General features: G+C 38.8%; 1 protein-coding gene across 1 annotated transcript in view; it reads right to left on the minus strand.

Moving 5' to 3' along the window:
* Positions 1 to 19,449, minus strand: part of LOC310958174 (guanine nucleotide exchange factor VAV3-like) — a gene marked incomplete at its 5' end in the record, with an annotated part of 48,451 nt that overhangs the window by 11,891 nt on the left and 17,111 nt on the right. The window contains 12 exons of the mRNA XM_083929011.1: positions 146 to 180; positions 430 to 495; positions 3,700 to 3,830; positions 5,631 to 5,655; positions 7,510 to 7,556; positions 8,363 to 8,454; positions 8,881 to 8,982; positions 11,182 to 11,291; positions 14,349 to 14,481; positions 15,833 to 15,918; positions 17,377 to 17,463; positions 18,142 to 18,210. Coding sequence (XP_083785137.1) covers positions 146 to 180; positions 430 to 495; positions 3,700 to 3,830; positions 5,631 to 5,655; positions 7,510 to 7,556; positions 8,363 to 8,454; positions 8,881 to 8,982; positions 11,182 to 11,291; positions 14,349 to 14,481; positions 15,833 to 15,918; positions 17,377 to 17,463; positions 18,142 to 18,210 — 983 coding nt within the window. The remainder of the gene's footprint in view (positions 1 to 145; positions 181 to 429; positions 496 to 3,699; positions 3,831 to 5,630; positions 5,656 to 7,509; positions 7,557 to 8,362; positions 8,455 to 8,880; positions 8,983 to 11,181; positions 11,292 to 14,348; positions 14,482 to 15,832; positions 15,919 to 17,376; positions 17,464 to 18,141; positions 18,211 to 19,449) is intronic.

A 19,449-nucleotide genomic window follows, 5' to 3' on the forward strand; every position in this document is an offset into this window, starting at 1 on the left:
CCACCCATGAACAACTAGTGCACTTACACTGCAATCGATCATTCTGAACATGAGGATGAGAATAATCAATACAATCAATAAAATAGATTAAGCATGACTTGTGGTTATAGTTAACAATCTACAGCCATTTGTCTTCATCGCTTACCAGAGTTGGGCAGAGTAATCGACAGGTTTCGGAACCTGCCATAGAAAAGAAATGTGGTTATTCTGTGTTTTAGTGGCGTCAATACAGAGGGGTGGAGGTCATTTGTGAGAATGTGATATTCAAGCCACACCTAATGGCTAAAATCACTCTTCTACGGCGAAAAAACTGCAATTGAAAAGGACAACATTTCTTTGCCAAGACATCAATAGTAGCCTTTACACACTGAATGCATCATAATCACACCAAATGAGTCTTATAGATTATGAAAAAATATGCACACTTACACATGGGCAAGGCCTCACAGCGTCACTTGGAAAGAAGCCAATCTTGCTCGTCGCCAGAACTCTTCCCTGCAATGGCAACTGGCTGTTAATCGCATTATATTAGTCTAGAAGCAACTAAACCCCCCCCCCCTCTCTCTCTCTCTCTCTCTCTTTCTCTCCCTCTCTCTCTCAATCTCTCCTTTTCACTTCCCCTCCCACACTCGCTTCAATAAATCCTCGGCAATTAGCACACAACAAGCAGTGCATCTAATTTGCAGTTAATTATGGTTCAAACTCTGCCAGCAGTTAGATTTGTACTGCATCAAAATAAGCGCCTGTGTCGCACTAAATAATGGATCTTTTTCTGCTTTCTGAATATCCAGTAACAGCGTAAGCTCTCTGGCTTGCACTAAAGACTAACAATTGCATTTTAGCTAACCTGCTTCAAGCACAACACAAGCATTATATGAACAGCATTAATTCCTTTAGAGAAAAACAGTGTGGAGAGACTTTTTTCACCAACTAAATAAACCGCTTTGCTTAAACAAATCACGTCATTTGTTAACTCTTTCTATGAAGACCATGTCTGTAATGCATTATGAGGGCATTCATAGTGAATTATAATTAATGAATGTATGCTTCATGACTACACTCAAACACAAAATGCTTTCTGATGCACACCATCAGCAGTCATAAAACATTATAAATGTAACTTAGAATTCTTTATACGTTCAAGTGTCTTATAGATGCTCTTGACTAGTTAGAAGTTAGAGGTTGACTGATGGGGCTAATAATAAATTATGACTACCTATACACAGCTAAACAATCTTTCCATGCATGTTTTATAAGATATGCTTGAGTAAAGTACAAAATAAAGAACATATCATTGTGTCTATAACGATGCATGCTTTATCATAACGTTTGATTGTTGGTGCTAAGTAAAGGGCATAAAGCATAATGAAAGCATTATAATTCACATTGAATGCCCCCATAATGTACTGCAGATGTGGTCTTCCTAGCAAGTTACCATTCATTTTTATACAAATTAGCTCCTACATAGATGTTCAGTTTATTCCATTACCTTCATTGTATCATGTACATTATCCCAGAGACAGTTATAAGTAGACTGTACATCAACATTAAGGTCAAGATCATTTGCGTTTCCAGTTCTGAGTTTGAGGTCAATTTGAAGTCCATTGAGTCAATCTGAGAAGACAGTGAGTGTCGAGGGCATGTGGAGCTCGTCATTCAGCTTCCTGCCCTGTTTATGCTTTCCTCCTCACTCCTCTTTATTAGAGTATGAAATGCTTTTTGGGACCGTGCAAGCCCCGGCAGTAACTAGATTGGAAAGCGAATCTTTACCCATCTCAATGATTCATTCTGTGTAATAACATTTCATCAAAGGTTTTTTGAGAGCCCCTCTCTATTTGTTATGCCCTCGATAAGCGTATGATAAAGATTAAACTTATTACTCTGTTGGCATAAACAGGCAGCAGCCAAAGGATCAAATGAAATTACAGTGATTGATTGTATTGTTCTGCCAGTGCGTTGGGGGATAATTGCCTCCTGGGTAACAGGGGATATGAATTCTCAATGTTCTGTAATTCCATCCTATGGCGCCACTGGGGACCCTGAAGATTAAAGGTACCCTGTGGAGTTTTCATTGTAAACAAATGGGGTTTTCTTCTTATTCAGCGTTTCCAACCAACACATTTTGGGTGACTGTATGACCCTTTTTGTATGCTTTGAAACTGTTTGTATTGTTTTAATGAGAATGCAGTCGTTTTAATCGTTGTCTGTTATTACTGCATTTTTCAGCTCATTACGAGCTGTTTGTATGTATTATTGCCATCTGAAAATGTTTCGCAGAAATGTGAAAAAAATAAGAACGCAGACTCCGAACAATAAGTATATTTAAACTTGCATACAGTGGGGCGGCCGGTGGCTGAATGGTTAGAGCAAAGAGGCTGAAGGTCCTCGAGGCAGCGGCCGCGGGTTCGACTTCGACCTGCGGCCCTTGGCTGCACGTCTCCCCCTCTCTCTCACCCAATTTCCTGTCTGACCTAATAAAAAGGTTTGGAAACTGCCAAAAAGATCATCGTCTATTTAAATACATTTGTCCTTTGGAGTCAAAGTCGTTACATTTTCATCAACACAGTTGTTTAATAACCTTGCACCTGTGATGTAATTATAATTGCACGCATTCAATGCCCTTCAAAGCAAGAAAAGAATAGGCTTACAAGATCTGACTTTTTAGTGGATAGCCTTATGCAGTATCATTATGCACAGGCCAGGAAGAGACACAAATGTGTATTATCATTTAATTCCTATAATCATCCCCTCCGAGCATGCATGGTTACCATGGTAGCAAACAATGCAGGGCCATCAGGTCTGCAGCATGACATTCTGCTAGCCGTTCTATCGGCTTACAAGAAGTCTCCTGGCATTTGTGTCCTCGCCCTCCACCTTGTGCTCCATCACAACAGAGAGAAACACGGAGCATAGAAAATTGGGCTGACCGCCAACGCCCATGCCGTTGGCAAAGACTGCAGTCTGATTGGAGCAGCACCAACAGGAGGACAAGGCTTTAATGCCGCCATAAAGCAGTGTGAGAAACAGCTATAGGGAGGCTGCCGGGAGACCCCAGATAAATTGCCCACCCTTTCAAAAATAGATAAGGTCAATCGCTGTCAACTTTTGGCTGACCTCGTGAGATGGTTGCTAAATGTGCCTGTACATGAGGTTGTGCACCAACCATTAAAACATCCTCCAGAGGCTCCAATGTCCGCTGTTTTATCGTCTCACTGTGGCACTCGGTGAATCAACTGAGGCCACTAATTGGTTAGATCATCTGATGTAGGCTGTGATTCAATCCGAGGAGTGTAAGAACAGACAGATATCTTATTTTTAATGTAACTGGGGCTCTGTGGAGTTCATAAGGGTCTTCGACTGATATTTCTAATTAACGCTGACCTCATCATGTCATATTTATGGCTCACTCAACAGGACACAGAACAACCACAATATTAATTTGTGATTTATTAACAATAATGGCCGAAGGGAGATATATTGTTGATGTCACCCCAATAATATATATTTTGAAAGCTATTCTTTCAGATAGTGGGATATCCAGCAGGACAGAGAGAAGAAGTAACATGCAACACGGATTCAAACCCATGACACTGCAGAGCCATCGCGTGCAGAGAGCCAACCTGGAGAGCCGTAACATGTTATCTTTTCATAGAGTCACAGATGTTGAGATAAAACGAGGATGGGCTGAGTGACACGCACCTGCCACCAGGAGCTGTGCAGGTCGGCAAACATCAGTTCAATGACATCCCCTGCATGAACGCTGAGTGGGGGCCCACACAGGGGACGGGGGATGCCACAGTAGTCTCTGATCACAACCATCCGGGGTAAACCTAGCAGACGGGGAACACAAACACATTTATACTGAACTTTTTAAACATTTATCAGAGGAGAACTTACAGCGGGTGCAAGATGTATGACAGAGATTCTTTGAAAGTGAAAGGAAGAGGGCATTACTGAGGAGATTTAGAAATAAAAAAAGGCATTTGAATGACAGAGTGCTTTTGCTCAGGCATTCTGCTAGAAATGTAGAGTTACACTACATTTTAATATTTACTTTAACTGAAATTGTGTTTCTAGTGTGTCTATTTCTACAGAGGCCTCTTTTCAACTATAATCCAGCATACATGCACAACAACATGTTTCTAATTGTAACGGTTTAAGATGACTGTCTTTCTTGTTTCTTGTTACATGTACATTGTCATGTAATCACTTTCAAATGACTATAACCACACACGAATTTTTGAATTGCCTTGTAAACTTGTGGTCATTGAAAATGAGGGTGACCTCAATGTCTCTCAAAAATAAATAAAGGTTATAATAATGTGTGATGCTTTTGCTGTACACTGCAGCAAGGTGAGCAAAACCAAGATTTTTTTGAGAGTCTGTTTAAATGTATTTTTTCAAGGCTCTGAGCACAATAAATGATATTCTCCATCACAACTGCATTGCACTTGGTAACAGCATATATACAGCATAACCTAAATCTGCAGGACTAAATGTCAATAGAGGTGGGTGGAATTTGTTTGTTTGTTTGTTTGGTTCAATGATATATTTCTTATTTCTAGCACTGATCATCTACACAAAGAACACTCCCTTACTGTCATTTTACTAAAAGGTTTCAGTACAATTGATCCCCATCATGTACATAAATGTGAACCTCCTGACTCCTGACAGTCAAGTTAAAACCACCAGAATGGCACCATCCTGAAAAGCGGCGATTTACTCTCGCAGGAAATCCATCTCTTTGATTCCTGTACAATGCAGCTTCAATCTTTCCTCAGCATTGCAGACAAACAGCCACAAGCATCCGGCTAAGGCTAAGACTAAACACCTCTGCCAACTTAAAAGACACAGCCACTTACTCTCCACAGACTCACACATCTAGCCCCCTCAGACACATTTCCCTTCCAGCCATGGCTCCCCTGCAAACTAGCCCGAGGAAACTGTTAGCTGACTGTGACCTCGGATGAATGGAATATCTCACATTCATGTTTTTAATAAGAACAATAGGCATGGCTGTCTTTCTCATAAAGCCTTTCATGGAAATGTATCACAAAGTCCCAGCTCAGCGGTTGAGGCCGAGGCATATAGATCTCTGAAAGTGCTTTTCTGCAAGCATTTCTCCTGTCGTAGTCCTCATAATGATTCCACCCACTCCAATTCATCTCAATGCCGTCTTGGGTTTAGGCATCACTGCAGGCGGTGAAAAAAGGGCTGTTTTTGTGCATTGGTTAAGGATCCCTTCTGCAGCCTTTTATTCGTTGGTTATTCTTACTCAAATATATGTGTCAAAAGGAAACTGTTGTTGCTTATTTCGTCCTTTAAGACGTGTGTGTGAGCAGGAGAGATTCATGTCAGTGCATTTCCAAGCAAACATCTTCTGGGAGCGGAGGGGGGTGGAAGAAAGGGTTGAGTAATATTTGATCAAAAATGTGAGGGGTATGAACATCTGAGGGTTAGCTTTAAACCACCATCTATCTCCTCCAGTTGTCACTATGGCCTCTAACTTTTTCCTTTTATCCTGTCTGTGTTTCTCTTGTGTTAGAACCCAGATGAAAGCAGCGTAAAAGATACCACGTCAAGCCCTTAGCAGGTTCCCAAAAGTGGTGAAGTGGTCAAGCCATACTGACCTGTGTCTGCTGGTGTTGTGCTTTCCTGTGAAAAGAAACAAAGAATATGGAGAGGCAATTCTTACTCCTTGTGCAAGATCAGCCTGACCGGAATAATGAGTCACACTCCTAATACAATCATCCGGAAAAGTTATACTGTTTTTACCGTTTTAAAAGTGAAAGAGGCATCAAGAGTTCAATTTTAAAGTTCAGTTTCTGAGCAGTAAATACAGTAAATACATATACTGTATATATATACCCTGAGGCAAACTGGAATTTCTGACATTTGTTGCAAAGTGGGGGCATTCATTTTCTGTCATTTTCTGACAAGTGACTTCTAAAGATTTAAGTGTGCCACCACAGGAATGAGACTATATAGAATTGACAGGTTGTCAGCTACTAATAATGCCCCGTACAGCCTGGTTCACTATAATTTCCTCCATCAACTTTACCTCACCCCACAAAAATTACATTAATCTTTCTGAAATGTGCTTCAGATGTTGTATAGCAGAGATGTTTGCTCCTTCCGGCAGTGTACCTAGCTTTGTACAAAGGCCAATTTCTTTTGCAATACAGTATAAAACTTCTGTGACACTATGACCACAATCACAGGAGTTGCCTTCCAATTACATAGGGATTTCACAAGTGTAAGCAGACTATTTCCCAAATTAGATTTATGGGAATCAAATTTACAAATTTAAATTTTATGTGTGACATGGAAACATGGCTCCTCTCTGCTTATTGATAGTTGGTCTTTGGAAATGAAAATTTGTATTCCTCTTGAAAAGATATAGTCTTAGAAAAACACCTTTCTGAAAGGTGCAGCCTTATCTTAAGTTTATAATGTAGGTTTATACTGAGGGCCTCTTTAAAGGATATAACAGTGTGTTAGTGCAGCCTCTTTTTGTGTTTCACTCTATGCACTGACTTCTTTTCAATTAGGTTTATATTGGAAGGATAAAGGTTTCTTTGGTATTTTATTAAAAGGGGGAGACAATCAATCAATTTTGAGAGTTTGGGCTATTTTGCTTCCTTAACATGTCTTGTTTCAGACTAGTGGAAAGAAAACACCCAAAATATGCCTTAAGGTTTGTCTATTCTGGCCTTTAGATCTCTCTTAAATTCACCAAATGTGTATAATTTGCAATATGTATCTTTAAAGGCCATTTTCTCCAAATCACTTACTCTGAGCCAGAACTACTGTATCCATTTCAGCAGCACTTACATACACCGAACTTTCCAGTTTTATATCTATCTATATTCTAAAGGTTTTTACTGAGGGGTTTATTCATATATCATTCATAGCCTCATTTATCCAACATTTCATTCCTAAAAACATGGCGAAAAATTGATTTTCTTTTTTTTTTTTTTAAAGGCAGTTGGCTTTCTGATTTATGTGGTGAGAAAAAGAAATATCTAAAAACCCCTCTGTGGAAACCTTTGACTCTTATATGTCAGCAAAATGAAACGAGAATTTGAATATGGCTTTATCCAATGTTCAGATTTCTGTTCTGGAAATGTTTACAAATGATCACATATTTCATAGGATAATGCCTGATTTGAATATTTAAATGTGACCATATTAATCAGTGTCTCCCCTTCTGAAAATAAAGTGCAGAATATATAGACTTTTAAAGTGTTTAATTATAGTTTATAGTTTTATTATGATGTATGTCACATTACGGATTTAATTTAAAGATGTGGGCCACCATAAAGATAAATGATGCCCAACCCGCAGAGCAGCAGTACGGGAACCCTGATTAGCCATGTGTTCACAGGGGCCTGGCAAATCACAACTCTACGTGTGTAAGTGTAAATTATCTTATCTGCTATGTTATGCTTCACCAACTATGTTAACTTTAGTATCCAAGTCAAAGAAGACAACCAGTCCAGGTCTTACCTTGGGATTCGGCTTGGCAGAATCTGCAGTCAGATGAGAAACAGACGCTGTTAGAAGAATGCAATATGAGTGTGTGGTGGCTTCCTGAAATACAACCTCAACTGTCAACCTCTGTTGGCCCTTATCACACCTCAGAATGCATAAAGACCACAGCGCTTCTGCTGAGAAGGCCTGTCAAAGGCCTGAGCTACCTTTAGCTGTCTGTTAATTCAGGAAGGGTAATGTACTTGAACTACAGCCCCAAACTGGTGACATATGCAACAGCTAGAAATGTGTATGACATACTTAAGCTTTAACTGCTAACCATCATGTTTAATTTGAAGTTTTTCTATTAGAATTAAGATTTTGAGAGGGAAATGAGGATGATGGAAAAAAATATGTTCAAGTAGAAATTTTAGTCTGAGGGTGGCAAAGTAAGGGAAGAAAAATGAGCTTCATCATCCAAAAAGATACATTATGGGGGACTAAAAGTATTTACAGCAAATTCCATAGTATGATAGTTGTTAGATATATTATGTACAAGGCAATCTGACATGTGTTGTGGTAGAGGAAAACTCATGGAGTGCCCAAAATGTAAAGAGGTCCTCCTTTAGGGAGCAGGAATGTACTCGGTAAATGTCATGGCAATCTGCCTTTTAGATTTTGATATTTTGATATTTTGCGTGTATAAGTAGAAATTGTGGCCTGATGGTGGCACTAGAGGAAAGGTCAGCAAAAGAAATGGGATATGTTCTCTGAGAGACATTAATAAACACAGCAAATGTCATGGAAATGATGCCAATAGTTTTCATGATAACTTGTTACGGACCAAAGTGTTGCAAAAGTGAAACGATTTTGGAGGCTTCCATCTCACCTGTTCTCCCACAGACTCCCAGTCGACCCAGACACTCTTTATGAGCCCCCAGCCCACATTTTAGACAGAGATAACCCTGGTTAAAGATGCCCCTGGACATAATAAACCACAGCACATATTTCATGTATAACAGCATCCTTAAGAGAAATACCGTGGCATTTTGAATTTCCAGGCTTCTGTCACAGTAAGAAGATAAGGAAAATGACATAAGAAATGTCCTTCAGCTTTCCAAAAGCATAAAACTGATACTGTCTGCTGAGAACTGAAACAGCTGTAGTCCTTAGGTGCTTCAATTAAACCCAATGATAATGAGCTATTTCCAGTTAAGTGAGAAGCTACATTCAGAAAAGTGCCTGAGGAAAACTGACTAAAGATTGAAATGTAAATGTCATGGTGTTCATTTCGTACCTGTGAAACATATTTGAAAGTGTATTTTCCTCAAAACGTGGTCTACAGGGACTTCATCAGGTCTACATCATTATCCAAAATAAGAGTCTGTTGAAATGCATGAATATTACCTGAGCAGGAGGTGACAGAAACTACAGGAAGTGATCCTTTCAAAGGTGTGCATCTTGAATTGGTGTGTGTTGTGGTTGGCTTTCTCTGGTCGGATATTTGATCTGAGACAGGGAATAAGAACCGAACATGGTTAAATGTCTACAGCCATGCTAGCGATTTTGAGATTCTGTACTTTAGCTAAATGATAACTTCAGCATGCTAACGTGCTCACAATGACAATGCTAACATGCTGATGATAAGCAGGTATAATGTTTACCATGTTCTTTCAACGTTTCAGCTTGGTGTGTTAGCATGCTAACATTTGCTCGCACTAAACGCAAAGAGACCTACAGCTGAGGCTGAGGAAATGTAATTAGTTCAAGTATTGGACAAACAGAAATCGTAAGTCAGGCGATCAGCAAAGTCATTAAGATTCATCCTGTAGAGACCAAGAATGTTTTTACAAAATGTTATGGCAACCAATCACATCTCTGTTGAGTTATTTCAGTTTAGACCAAAGTCGTGTAATGACGGCATGTCTCAGTAGTGGGAGTGATATTCTTCGTATTTTCTTAATGTACAAAACATTCTTATCATTTCTTCTTCATCTGACTAAAATAAAAGACAAATCCCCCTCTGTGCATGAGTACATGCAGGGACATTGGAACTATTTTCTTGGAGGGAGTGCTCTAAATATGGAGCTAGAGAGGTCTGTTGGGCAAAATATTTTGGCTGTAAAAGCCCAAATCCATCTTAGTTATTGCATATTTTAATGAGTTTGCCTACCTGATTGTAAACATGTTGTGAATTATTGTAAAGGTAAATTATTGTGTGTTTTAACCCACACAGTCTGTAAATAGCTATTTATATTGAAAACCATGCCCATTCCTGACTGGTCATAACTTTTGTAATTAGGAATTAATTAAACCTTGTTTATTATTATTTAGTCATTTACATAGTGACACCTTCACTGTACGACATGCCACAATGGTGGTTCATGTATTGGTTAATTTGTATTGTTTTACTAGAAAGATGAATGCATTCATATTACTGCAGGAAGTTGCACTTCAGTATAATTTATTTTTTAAAACATAATTATATTATATAATATATATCAAAAGCATTGTAGGTTATTTTAAACTATAAATTTACAGTGTGAGGCTGAGGCATATATTTTCCCCAATTTTGAGCTGCCTGTGTTCAAATGTGAAAGAGGAAGCATAACATAAATAAGCAGTCAATCCAGAAAGTGTACAAACACTCACACAGAAAAACTTATTTTTAACCAACACCCAGAAACCACTTAAACTGAGTTCTCCCACTAGTGACTCCTTCATCAGGAGTCCACATCCACTTTACAGGTAAAATTACAGAGCTATTTATGAATGGACCCCCTTCCATAGACACAGATTACTGAGTGAAACATTTTCTAAAAGAAAGGGTGGGAAATGGTTATTTCTTCTTTAAATGATGTAAATTACACAGGAGGTTTTGAGTAGTTGCAAGGTGAAGGGCCTAGTGAACATGTAGGTTTATGAACTCAAGTTTCAGTTCAAGTTAGAGAAAGAGAAGCACTTAAACTACACATTGAGTGATGTACATCCCTACACACTGCATTGTTTTGCTACATTGCATCGAGTATAACCCAGAGCACTATGAGAATTGAAAATGTATTCAAGAAGGCGATAGCAAATACCCAGCATGCATATCAGGTATATTGTTTTCATACACATCCACCCCAAACACAAAAGCATTTGTTCAGTCAATCACAGTGTAATGTCAAAACAATACCGTATACCCTCCTGAATCGACATAACAACAAAAGGATGCAGACAGGACGTCTGCCTGAGAAAAACCTCCCACTGTTACACAATAATACAAAAGATATACTTCCATAAAGCACTGATTTGCAGAACCATCATGGCAGACTGACTTCATTGTAATTATGCAGCTCTTTGGAATATTGTATGTGTACTGTGTGTGTGTGTGTGTGTGTGTGTGTGTGTGTGTGTGTGTGTGTGTGTGTGTGTGTGTGCGTGTGCGTGTGCGTGTGCGTGTGCGTGTGCGTGTGCGAGTGCGTGCGTGCGTGCGTGCGTGCGTGCGTGCGTGCGTGCGTGCGTGTGTGTGTGTGTGTGTGTGAGTGATTTCAGCAAAGACTTGATCAAACAGTCTCTCTTGGCCTTGGAATAACATGCATGCAAACAAAGACAAATAAACACCAAACACGCACATATAAGTACACAGTTAGTTTTTCCTGTGATACACACACTGGTCTTCTGCATTGGCTACAAACTGTCATGTCCATGTCTCTGTGTACTTACATGGCCATTTCGAACTGATCCAGCCACTTCTTCTTCAGCTCTCGGGTTTTAAAAAAGAGTTCAAAGCCTGTGTGCCCCTGCTGGTGAGTCAAGTAGAACCCGTAGCACCACTGTGGAGGTCAGGAAGAAGACAGCAATCAAACAGAATGCATTTTCTCATGAATGCGTATGTACATTTGCATATTAATGTGCATAGTAGGGGAAAAAAATCATGGCTTAATCTCAACTACACTGGACTTGAAGGTCCTTTTTTTAAAGATGCCATTCTATTGTAGATGGTGTTGATTCTCCAGTAGGAGATACTAAATTATTTCCTATAAAAACATAATTGTCAGTTGTTTTTTTATAACTAGATAAACACATGGTCCCAGGGCTGTAATATATACTTTTGTTTTTATTTTTATTTTTGGTTTCTCTCTACATTCAGGTCACTCTCTTAAATATGTCAAATCGAGCTGAAACATTATGGACATAATGTTTGTGTTGAAATTATACTGACTTTTAAATATGACTGCTGTCAATCCCTGTTATTGCTATTGCTATGCACTCTCAGTCTGCCTTGGGCTATTTTCAAAATGGTGATGCTGGCTCCTGACCATGCACAGGTTGTGTTGTGTGCTTGTGTGTCTATTTATATTTATATGTACATTAACCAAAGAAAAAAAAAAAAAAAAGGTTCCACCATGCCACAGTAAATAAAGCATTTAAGCCGAGGTGTTTCCACGATCAAATATGAATCACAATTCTGTTATTGCATTCTCTATTTCTGGCCCCAAATGTTTTCACAGACATATTTTAGTGTACTGTTTATTGACTGTTTTCCGCCATGTCGAGCCAAAACCTGTTCCATGTACAACTCAGAATGTAATGACAATTTTCAGCAAATGTGACAAGTTATTTTTGTAAATAGTGCATGATATTCTGTAACTGGGTTTATAAATATGTGAACTATTTCATATACCGCAAGGCTCAAAAATCAACCAAGAGTGAGTTGTTGTTTTTTCTATCTTAAAAGAGCTGCATCAGTTAAAGTTTCACCAGAGCTCTGCCAAAAGAGGACTTAAGCTGGGATGACAGTGAGGCCGAGTCTGCTAATCTGGCACTTTTCCAAATACATCCTCAATTCAGAAACACCGTCAAAACCTTTAAGTCACAGTCCTTAACTATGGATTGTCATCAATTTTAGAAATTCTGGGTTTAGAATATAACTAATACAGTACAATATATACCAATATATATATATATTGCCTGTTTTCTCCTCAGCCACACATTTACAGCTTAGAAACCATATATCCTTGCAGCACGTGACACATTAAATGCCTTGCCTGTGGGGGCGATTTTCAATCAATTCCCAAACCTCTCAGTTTTAGCTACCCTAATCTGTTCCAGCTTGTTGTGTCATATCTAATAACAAGGAAAAGTGGTAAGGTTTACCCGTCAGTGATTGGCTAGCCCTGCAAAGTCCTGAGTGTTTTAGAGCTCTGCTGAGTGTTAAATCATTGATGACTGTGTGGGTGCTCGGTGGCACCGCATTCACACTCTGAAGTTTCATTTAGCAGAAAATGATATATAGCTATAAGCAGCCTTGGAGGACTACACACATTCATCACCTGATATTAGCATCTCTGTCCTGCGGGTGTGTGTGTGTGTGTGTGTGTGTATGTGTGTGTGTGTGTGTGTGTGTGTGTGTGTGTGTGTGTGTGTGTGTGTGTGTGTGTGTGTGTGTGTGTGTGTGTGTGTGTGCTGAGGTGGCTGTGGGTACACAGTATCTGTATGTCTGTGGATATTTGTCTTTTTCTGTATTTCTGTGTCCTGCTGAAAATTAATGACTACAGGTGTCTGTGTCCTTTTGTGCAGCAAAAGGTCAGAAGTTGGACAAGATAAAAATAATGACATTTCAGAGCAAAATTATTTTTAGTTTTAGTTTGTGTCATTGCGTGTTACAGGGTGAATATGTAGAATCTTTATTAAAAGCTATGTATATTTTTTATTAAATACTACACCCATGGGGCCTTTTGAGGGGTACAGAATGAAAGTATTGCTTTTCCAAAATAAATGTATTTAGTCTGAATTAATTTTTTTTTTAAACGGGTTGGCGGGTTCGACAATGACTTTGTCATGTTCTATTTACATTGTACCAGTTAATAGCAGACGGCATTGCGGGTTGCCAGTGTTGTCTGTTGTTTGGTGCAGCTACTGTAGACTGGCACGGGGTGAAATGAGTGAGAGTTTGCCAATCCAGAGCTGAGTGACCGGAGACGGGCAAAAACAAGAGTCAATACAGGCCAAGCATTCATTCGACAGACTGAGATATTGGAAATCAATGACATTAAAACACATGCTCAATGTTTCTCCTTGATCGGTAAGCTAATTTTTATGTTTACTTAGCTGTAACGGCTAATGGTAACTGTCAGTCAAACTCCTCTGCAATACTTGTTTTTCAAAATTAGTCGTTACCCTGTATGAATCATCACTTGACATGGTGCAGGCTGATCGCCTGACACACTCAGCAAGGAACATGGCAACCCAACTGCTGGAATAATTTTTTGTTGTTGCGACTATGATCATGAGACACTGGATGGCGGTCCTCTGCTCATTCTCGTACACGATTGTGCCTAGCACACATAAAATCCCCCAAAACAGGTCGAGACTATGATCATAATAAATACCAATCATTGCGCGCGCGCACACACACACACACACACACACCATGACTGCACAAAATGGCAAATGAGGATGATAATGGAGCCCCCTTGATAAAAACCACAGAATCATCTCATTCTGGCAAGCTGTCAGTTTCCCATTAGCAATCAGCACCGAAGTGATCTGTGGTTATACATCGACAAGACATCAACAAGTCACACCCACTACGATACGGCCTGCAAACGTTCCCACAAGGCGAAAAACAGCGTACTGTCTAAACTGTGTGGTGTGACTGATCCTACACCAGAAAGGCAGAGAATATCATTCTAGATCACTCTTATTGGGGGTCCAACATTTATCTTAGCCATAAAATCTACAGCCAAACAGATGTTGAATAGCAACATATCCATTCAGTAGCGTAGATTACAGATAGAGAGCCAGTATCCAATGTGAGGTTAAATGCACAAATACAAGTTATACATGAGCATCATATATGTATGTATAGACGTAAGAATGTGACTGACCTTTTTGCCCTCTCTGTCTGTGGTGGGGTTGTTTGTGATCTTGAAGTAATTGAGGTCAAGTATGTCCTTCATCTCATAGTTGTCTCCTCTTCTCTTGCAAACAATGGCAACCACATCAAAAAGAAATATGTGTCTGTAAAATAAGAAAACAGAATATTATATACAGCGCTGTCAAAAAGTATTTGCCCTCTTACAGATTTATTCCGTTCGTGCTTTTTTTCCACACTTACATGCTTCAGATCATCAAATACATTTTAAAATCAGACCAAGATAACCTGAGTCAATACAAAATGCAGTTTTTATTATTTATTAAGGGAAAAAAAGCGATCCAAACCAACCTGTGTAATTGGCCCCTAAACCTAATAATTGGTTGTTCCACTCTCCATGTCACAGCATCTCACTCAGATTTAAGTCCGGACTTTGACTAAGCCACTGTGCTTTGAATCATTGTCCTGCTGAATAACCCAAGTGTGCTTGAGGTCAAGGTCACAAACGGATGGCCGGACATTCTCCTTCAGGATTTTATGGTAGAGAGCAGAAATAATGGTTCCATCAATTACGGCAAGTCGTCCAGGTCCTGAAGCAGCAAAGCAGCCCCAGACCATCACACTACCACCACCATGTTTGCCTGTTGCTATGATGTTCTTTTTCTGAAATGCTGTGTTAGCTGTACGCCAGATGTAACAGGACACACGCCTTCCAAAAAGTTCTACTTTTGACTCGTAAGTCTACAGAATATTTTCCCAAAAGTCTTGGGGATCATCAAGATATTTTTTTTGGCAAATGTGAGACGGGCTGTTCTTTTTGGTCAGCAGTGGTTTTGGCCTTGGAACTCTCCCATCGATGCCATTTTTGCCCCGTCTCTTTCTTATTTTTGAATCTTGAACACTGACCTTAACTGAGGCCAGTGAGGCCTGCAGTGCTTGATGGGTTGTTCTGGGTTCTTTTGTGACCTCCTGGATGAGTCGTCACTGGACTCTTGGAGTAATTGTGAATGGTTTACCACAGTTCTCCATTTTTGGATCATGGCTCTCACTGTAGTTCACTGGAGTCCCAAAGCCTTAAAAAGGCTTTGTAAACCTTTCCAGACTGATAGATGTCAATGACTTTGTTTATCACAGTTAATTCATGATTTAACAAGGGGGGCAATCACTTTTTCACATAGGGCCAGGTTGGTTTGGATAGCTTTTGTTCCTTCATAAAAGATATCATCATTTAAAAACTGCATTTTGTATTTACTCAGGTTATCTTTGTCTGATAATAAAATGTGTTGGATGATCCGAAACATGTATGTGTGACAAAAAAGCAAGAACAGAAGAAATCTGTAATCTGTAATTTGCTCTTGCACACTGTCGATTCTTATGGGAAATATATTGACTAGCTATGTTTCATTAAAGCGACCTTCGTCAAACATTTATTGTGTGCTCTTTCCTCTCTATAGTCCTAATTTCCTTTTCAGGACAATGAAGTTGAAGTGGAACAACCTGTCCTGTTTCCTCTTGTCAACATTGGAGACTATGCGCACTTCTCCGTCACCTTTTGGTCGGCCATAGCTGATTAGAGGCTGATTCTGAAAGTAAAATACGAGAGGGTTCAAATGAATATTAAATATGTATGAATCATGTATGAGATATATGAAATAAAGGCATTTTAAATCAATGCATTAATAAGAAACGCGTTCTGGTCAAAGGCATTATAGTAAAATAGATCAAATGTGCTATTAACATTAACATATCTTTTGATGGTGTCTCTCAGCTACAGTACTTTAAATATAACACAGATATCCGCCATAACATAAGATTGATTTTCTTCCCAGTATTCCCAGTAACACATGATGTAAGTTCTGGCACCATCACTCGATCAATTTCGGCAGACTCTTCCTATCACCAATGACATTCAATCAAATCACCTACTTTGTTCAATCAAGAAAACCTGACAAGCCTTCTCAGTCAAAATGATGCGGCCGGATATACTTTTTTTTCGACCTGCTGCTGGTTCTGTCAGTGGATTTCTTACTTTACCTCTTTACCTCTTACTATCTCATCCTCTTGGACTTTCTCATTACCACAATCTTTGATGTTCTGATGATCTCTTGCCTTATGTATGAATATATTTCACCTTACATGCATTAAACACCGCCCTGTGTCGTATTATAGGGTATGTATTCTACATGAAACCTACATTGTCAGAGTGTTTCTCACAGAAATATAAAAACCTGTTTAATTTGATGTGAATGGCAGTAATAATACCGTATTGAGAGGCAGCTCCTCCCAAGAAATCATTTATTTCAATATTGAACAATGTGCTGATTATTTTCTCCATTTTTCATAAAATGTCGGAAGATCGTGAAAAATGTCTATTCGAATTTTCCAGAGGCTAAGTTGACGTATTCAAATGTCTTGTGTTTGTCTGGACAGCAGTCTAAAACCTTAATATGATTGGTTTATTATCAAATATGATAAAGAAAATGAACAAAAGCTCACATTTGAGAAGTTGGCACCAGGGAATATTTAGCATTTTTGCTAAATAAAAAAAGTAATGGATTATGTTGTTGCAGATTCATTTAAATGAATGGATTACTTGAATAATCTATATAGATCCGAGCTGGTGTACCATGTAATTGGGTTGTTTCCCTTGAGTTTAAGTGACATTTTATCTTAATTATGCTTAAGAAAAAACTATGAAAAATGAAAAGAAAAATGATAGATACACACATATAATTGCATTGTGACACAAATGTAACAATGACTAGGTTATCCAGGTGAAGTCAGTAAAGTGTGAGAGTTTTCAACTGCCTTAACCCTTTAAGTCTAAAGTACTGTGAATAAGTTGTATCCTGTTTTACTGGCTGATTCCCATAGGCTAATGCATGGACTGTATAAAAATGAGACTAAGTCAAATTTGACTGTTCATGTTCAAGTGAAACGTGACTTGCAAAGCCCAACAAAAAGCAAACAGCATGACTTCCTGATATTTTGCACTTGTATAAACAGCTGCTGATAGTAGCAGAAAAATATGTTTTATTTACCAGGTTTTCAATAGACCTCTGGTACTGGTCGATTTCCCTTAGAGTCTCATTATCTCTCTTCACCTCGTTTACAAATTGAGCCAGGTCCTGGAAAACACAGACACACAAATAGTCACATATTGTCTTAGGTTAGTTCAGTGTGGAGGTCATGAAACATATTATTCAAATCACACTTATTGGCTTGCTGAGAGTTCAATGAGAGCATCGGTAACCACTCTTGTAATTGACCGCTCAATATAAAACTAGATCCAGGACACCATAAGGCTAGCTTAGCTTGGTATAAAGAATGGATACACTGTGAAACAGAGGACCTGTTTAAATCAAAGAGCAAAAGCCTTATTTTTTTTTAACGGGTACAAATCAAGCACATAAATCCCCATAAAACTAAAAAGCAACCCTCACTTGAAAGATGTTTCCACGGCTATGGCAGAGCATGCATGTCATATTAATACTCTATAAATCAAGCCTTCGCGTTGTGAAAAGCTATGCATTTCCTGCCATCTTGTTGCTACTGTAAGTCCTCAAATCAGCTGCCTATCAATGTATGGCCCCCTTCAGGACTGTAAAAGTGAAGCACACTGGAAAAGTGAATTCACACCAATTTGTAGTAGAGAGACGCGAGGGATTTAAGACTTCTGCGTTTGTCATCTGATAAGAGCTGATTTGAGTTGAATGGCAGAGCCCTTTTCCCTAAAATCAGCCTGCTATTCTAACAAGCTGAAATCACAATGATTAGAGGCCATCGACCATAAGCACTGCACTTACTTTCATGGCATCAAGAGCAATCTTCAAGTTGCTCTTGTCAGCAGCATCGTGAGTGTGTTTGACTAACTCCTGTTAGAGGAGGACAGAAAGGAAAGGATGGACCATGTTCACACACAGAGCTTACACTCAGTCAAGCACATTTAACACAAGTCGTTGGGTTATTGATTTCATTATGTAAATACCAAAATAAACCTTTTCTATGCTCTATTAATGAGGGAAAAGGATGGATTTTCAGGTGAAGATTGACAAATGTGCTTCTAATACAGTTTTTCTCAATTTCTAAGACACACTTATTGAAACTGGAATCCAATCTTCATCTTTTCAGCACAGCAGAAGTCTCCTCTTGCAAATGTGTGCACACTTTTTCATTGGTTTTACCCCTTTTTTCAAAACAGTTAACACAGACCTCAGAGGAAGACCCCTGAACTGTGATGAACAAAAGGAAAACATCTATTCAGAGCTGACAGGAATTACTTGCATGATTATGAATCTTGAGTGCACCTTTGTGGATTTCCTTTGCACAACTCTTCAATAAGCAATCAGTCCCACGGTAGGTCAACTGCTGCGGTCCAAAGACTGCAGTACCACAGAATGCAGTACAAAAGCTCTACCGAAATGAATGTCTGATTTTGTCTAGATGATTACCGTAGCTGTTACGTGTCAACGATAGTTCATGAGCACGTAAAGACAAAAACATAGACAAGAATAAAATGATTGAAGCAAACTTTCTTAGAAAATCTCTCTCTCTTTTTTCTTTTTTCTTTTTTTATTCTTGCAAGTGCAGCATGGTTTGTAACCTCTAGTAAAATCCTCGGAGAAAAGAATACAGTTCATCCTGTGATCTGCCTGCTTGATTTTTTGGTAAGTACTATAACTATGTAAAGTGTCAGCAAACACAGGCATATAGAACAAACTGAGGTTCAACCGGTTCATAATGATAGCAGTATTTTGTATTTCAAATTGCAGCCTTTGTCTGGCGGCAAATGTAATGCATTTTCAATATAAAAACCCTATATTGAGGGTTTTTTTAATAGAGAATATACAGATTAATAGAATATATTATAACGAATATATTAATTTGACCACAAGTTGTGGTGTTTGCTTTTATCGCACGTATTCATGTGTAAACAAAATGTGTCATTTTGGCCAGAAAAGTTCAGTTCAGGTCTGTGTGTGAACTGTTTCGCAAATGTAACTTCTAAATGGACAAATGTGTTCAAGCACATGAGAACAACTATAACAGCCTACCATAAAAAACAATGTGTTACTGTAATCCACTTAAACAAAGCCTAATAGTCACTACATTCC

This window comes from Echiichthys vipera (assembly GCF_963691815.1).
Source record: "Echiichthys vipera genome assembly, chromosome: 15".
Classification (NCBI taxonomy): Eukaryota; Metazoa; Chordata; class Actinopteri; order Perciformes; family Trachinidae; genus Echiichthys; species Echiichthys vipera.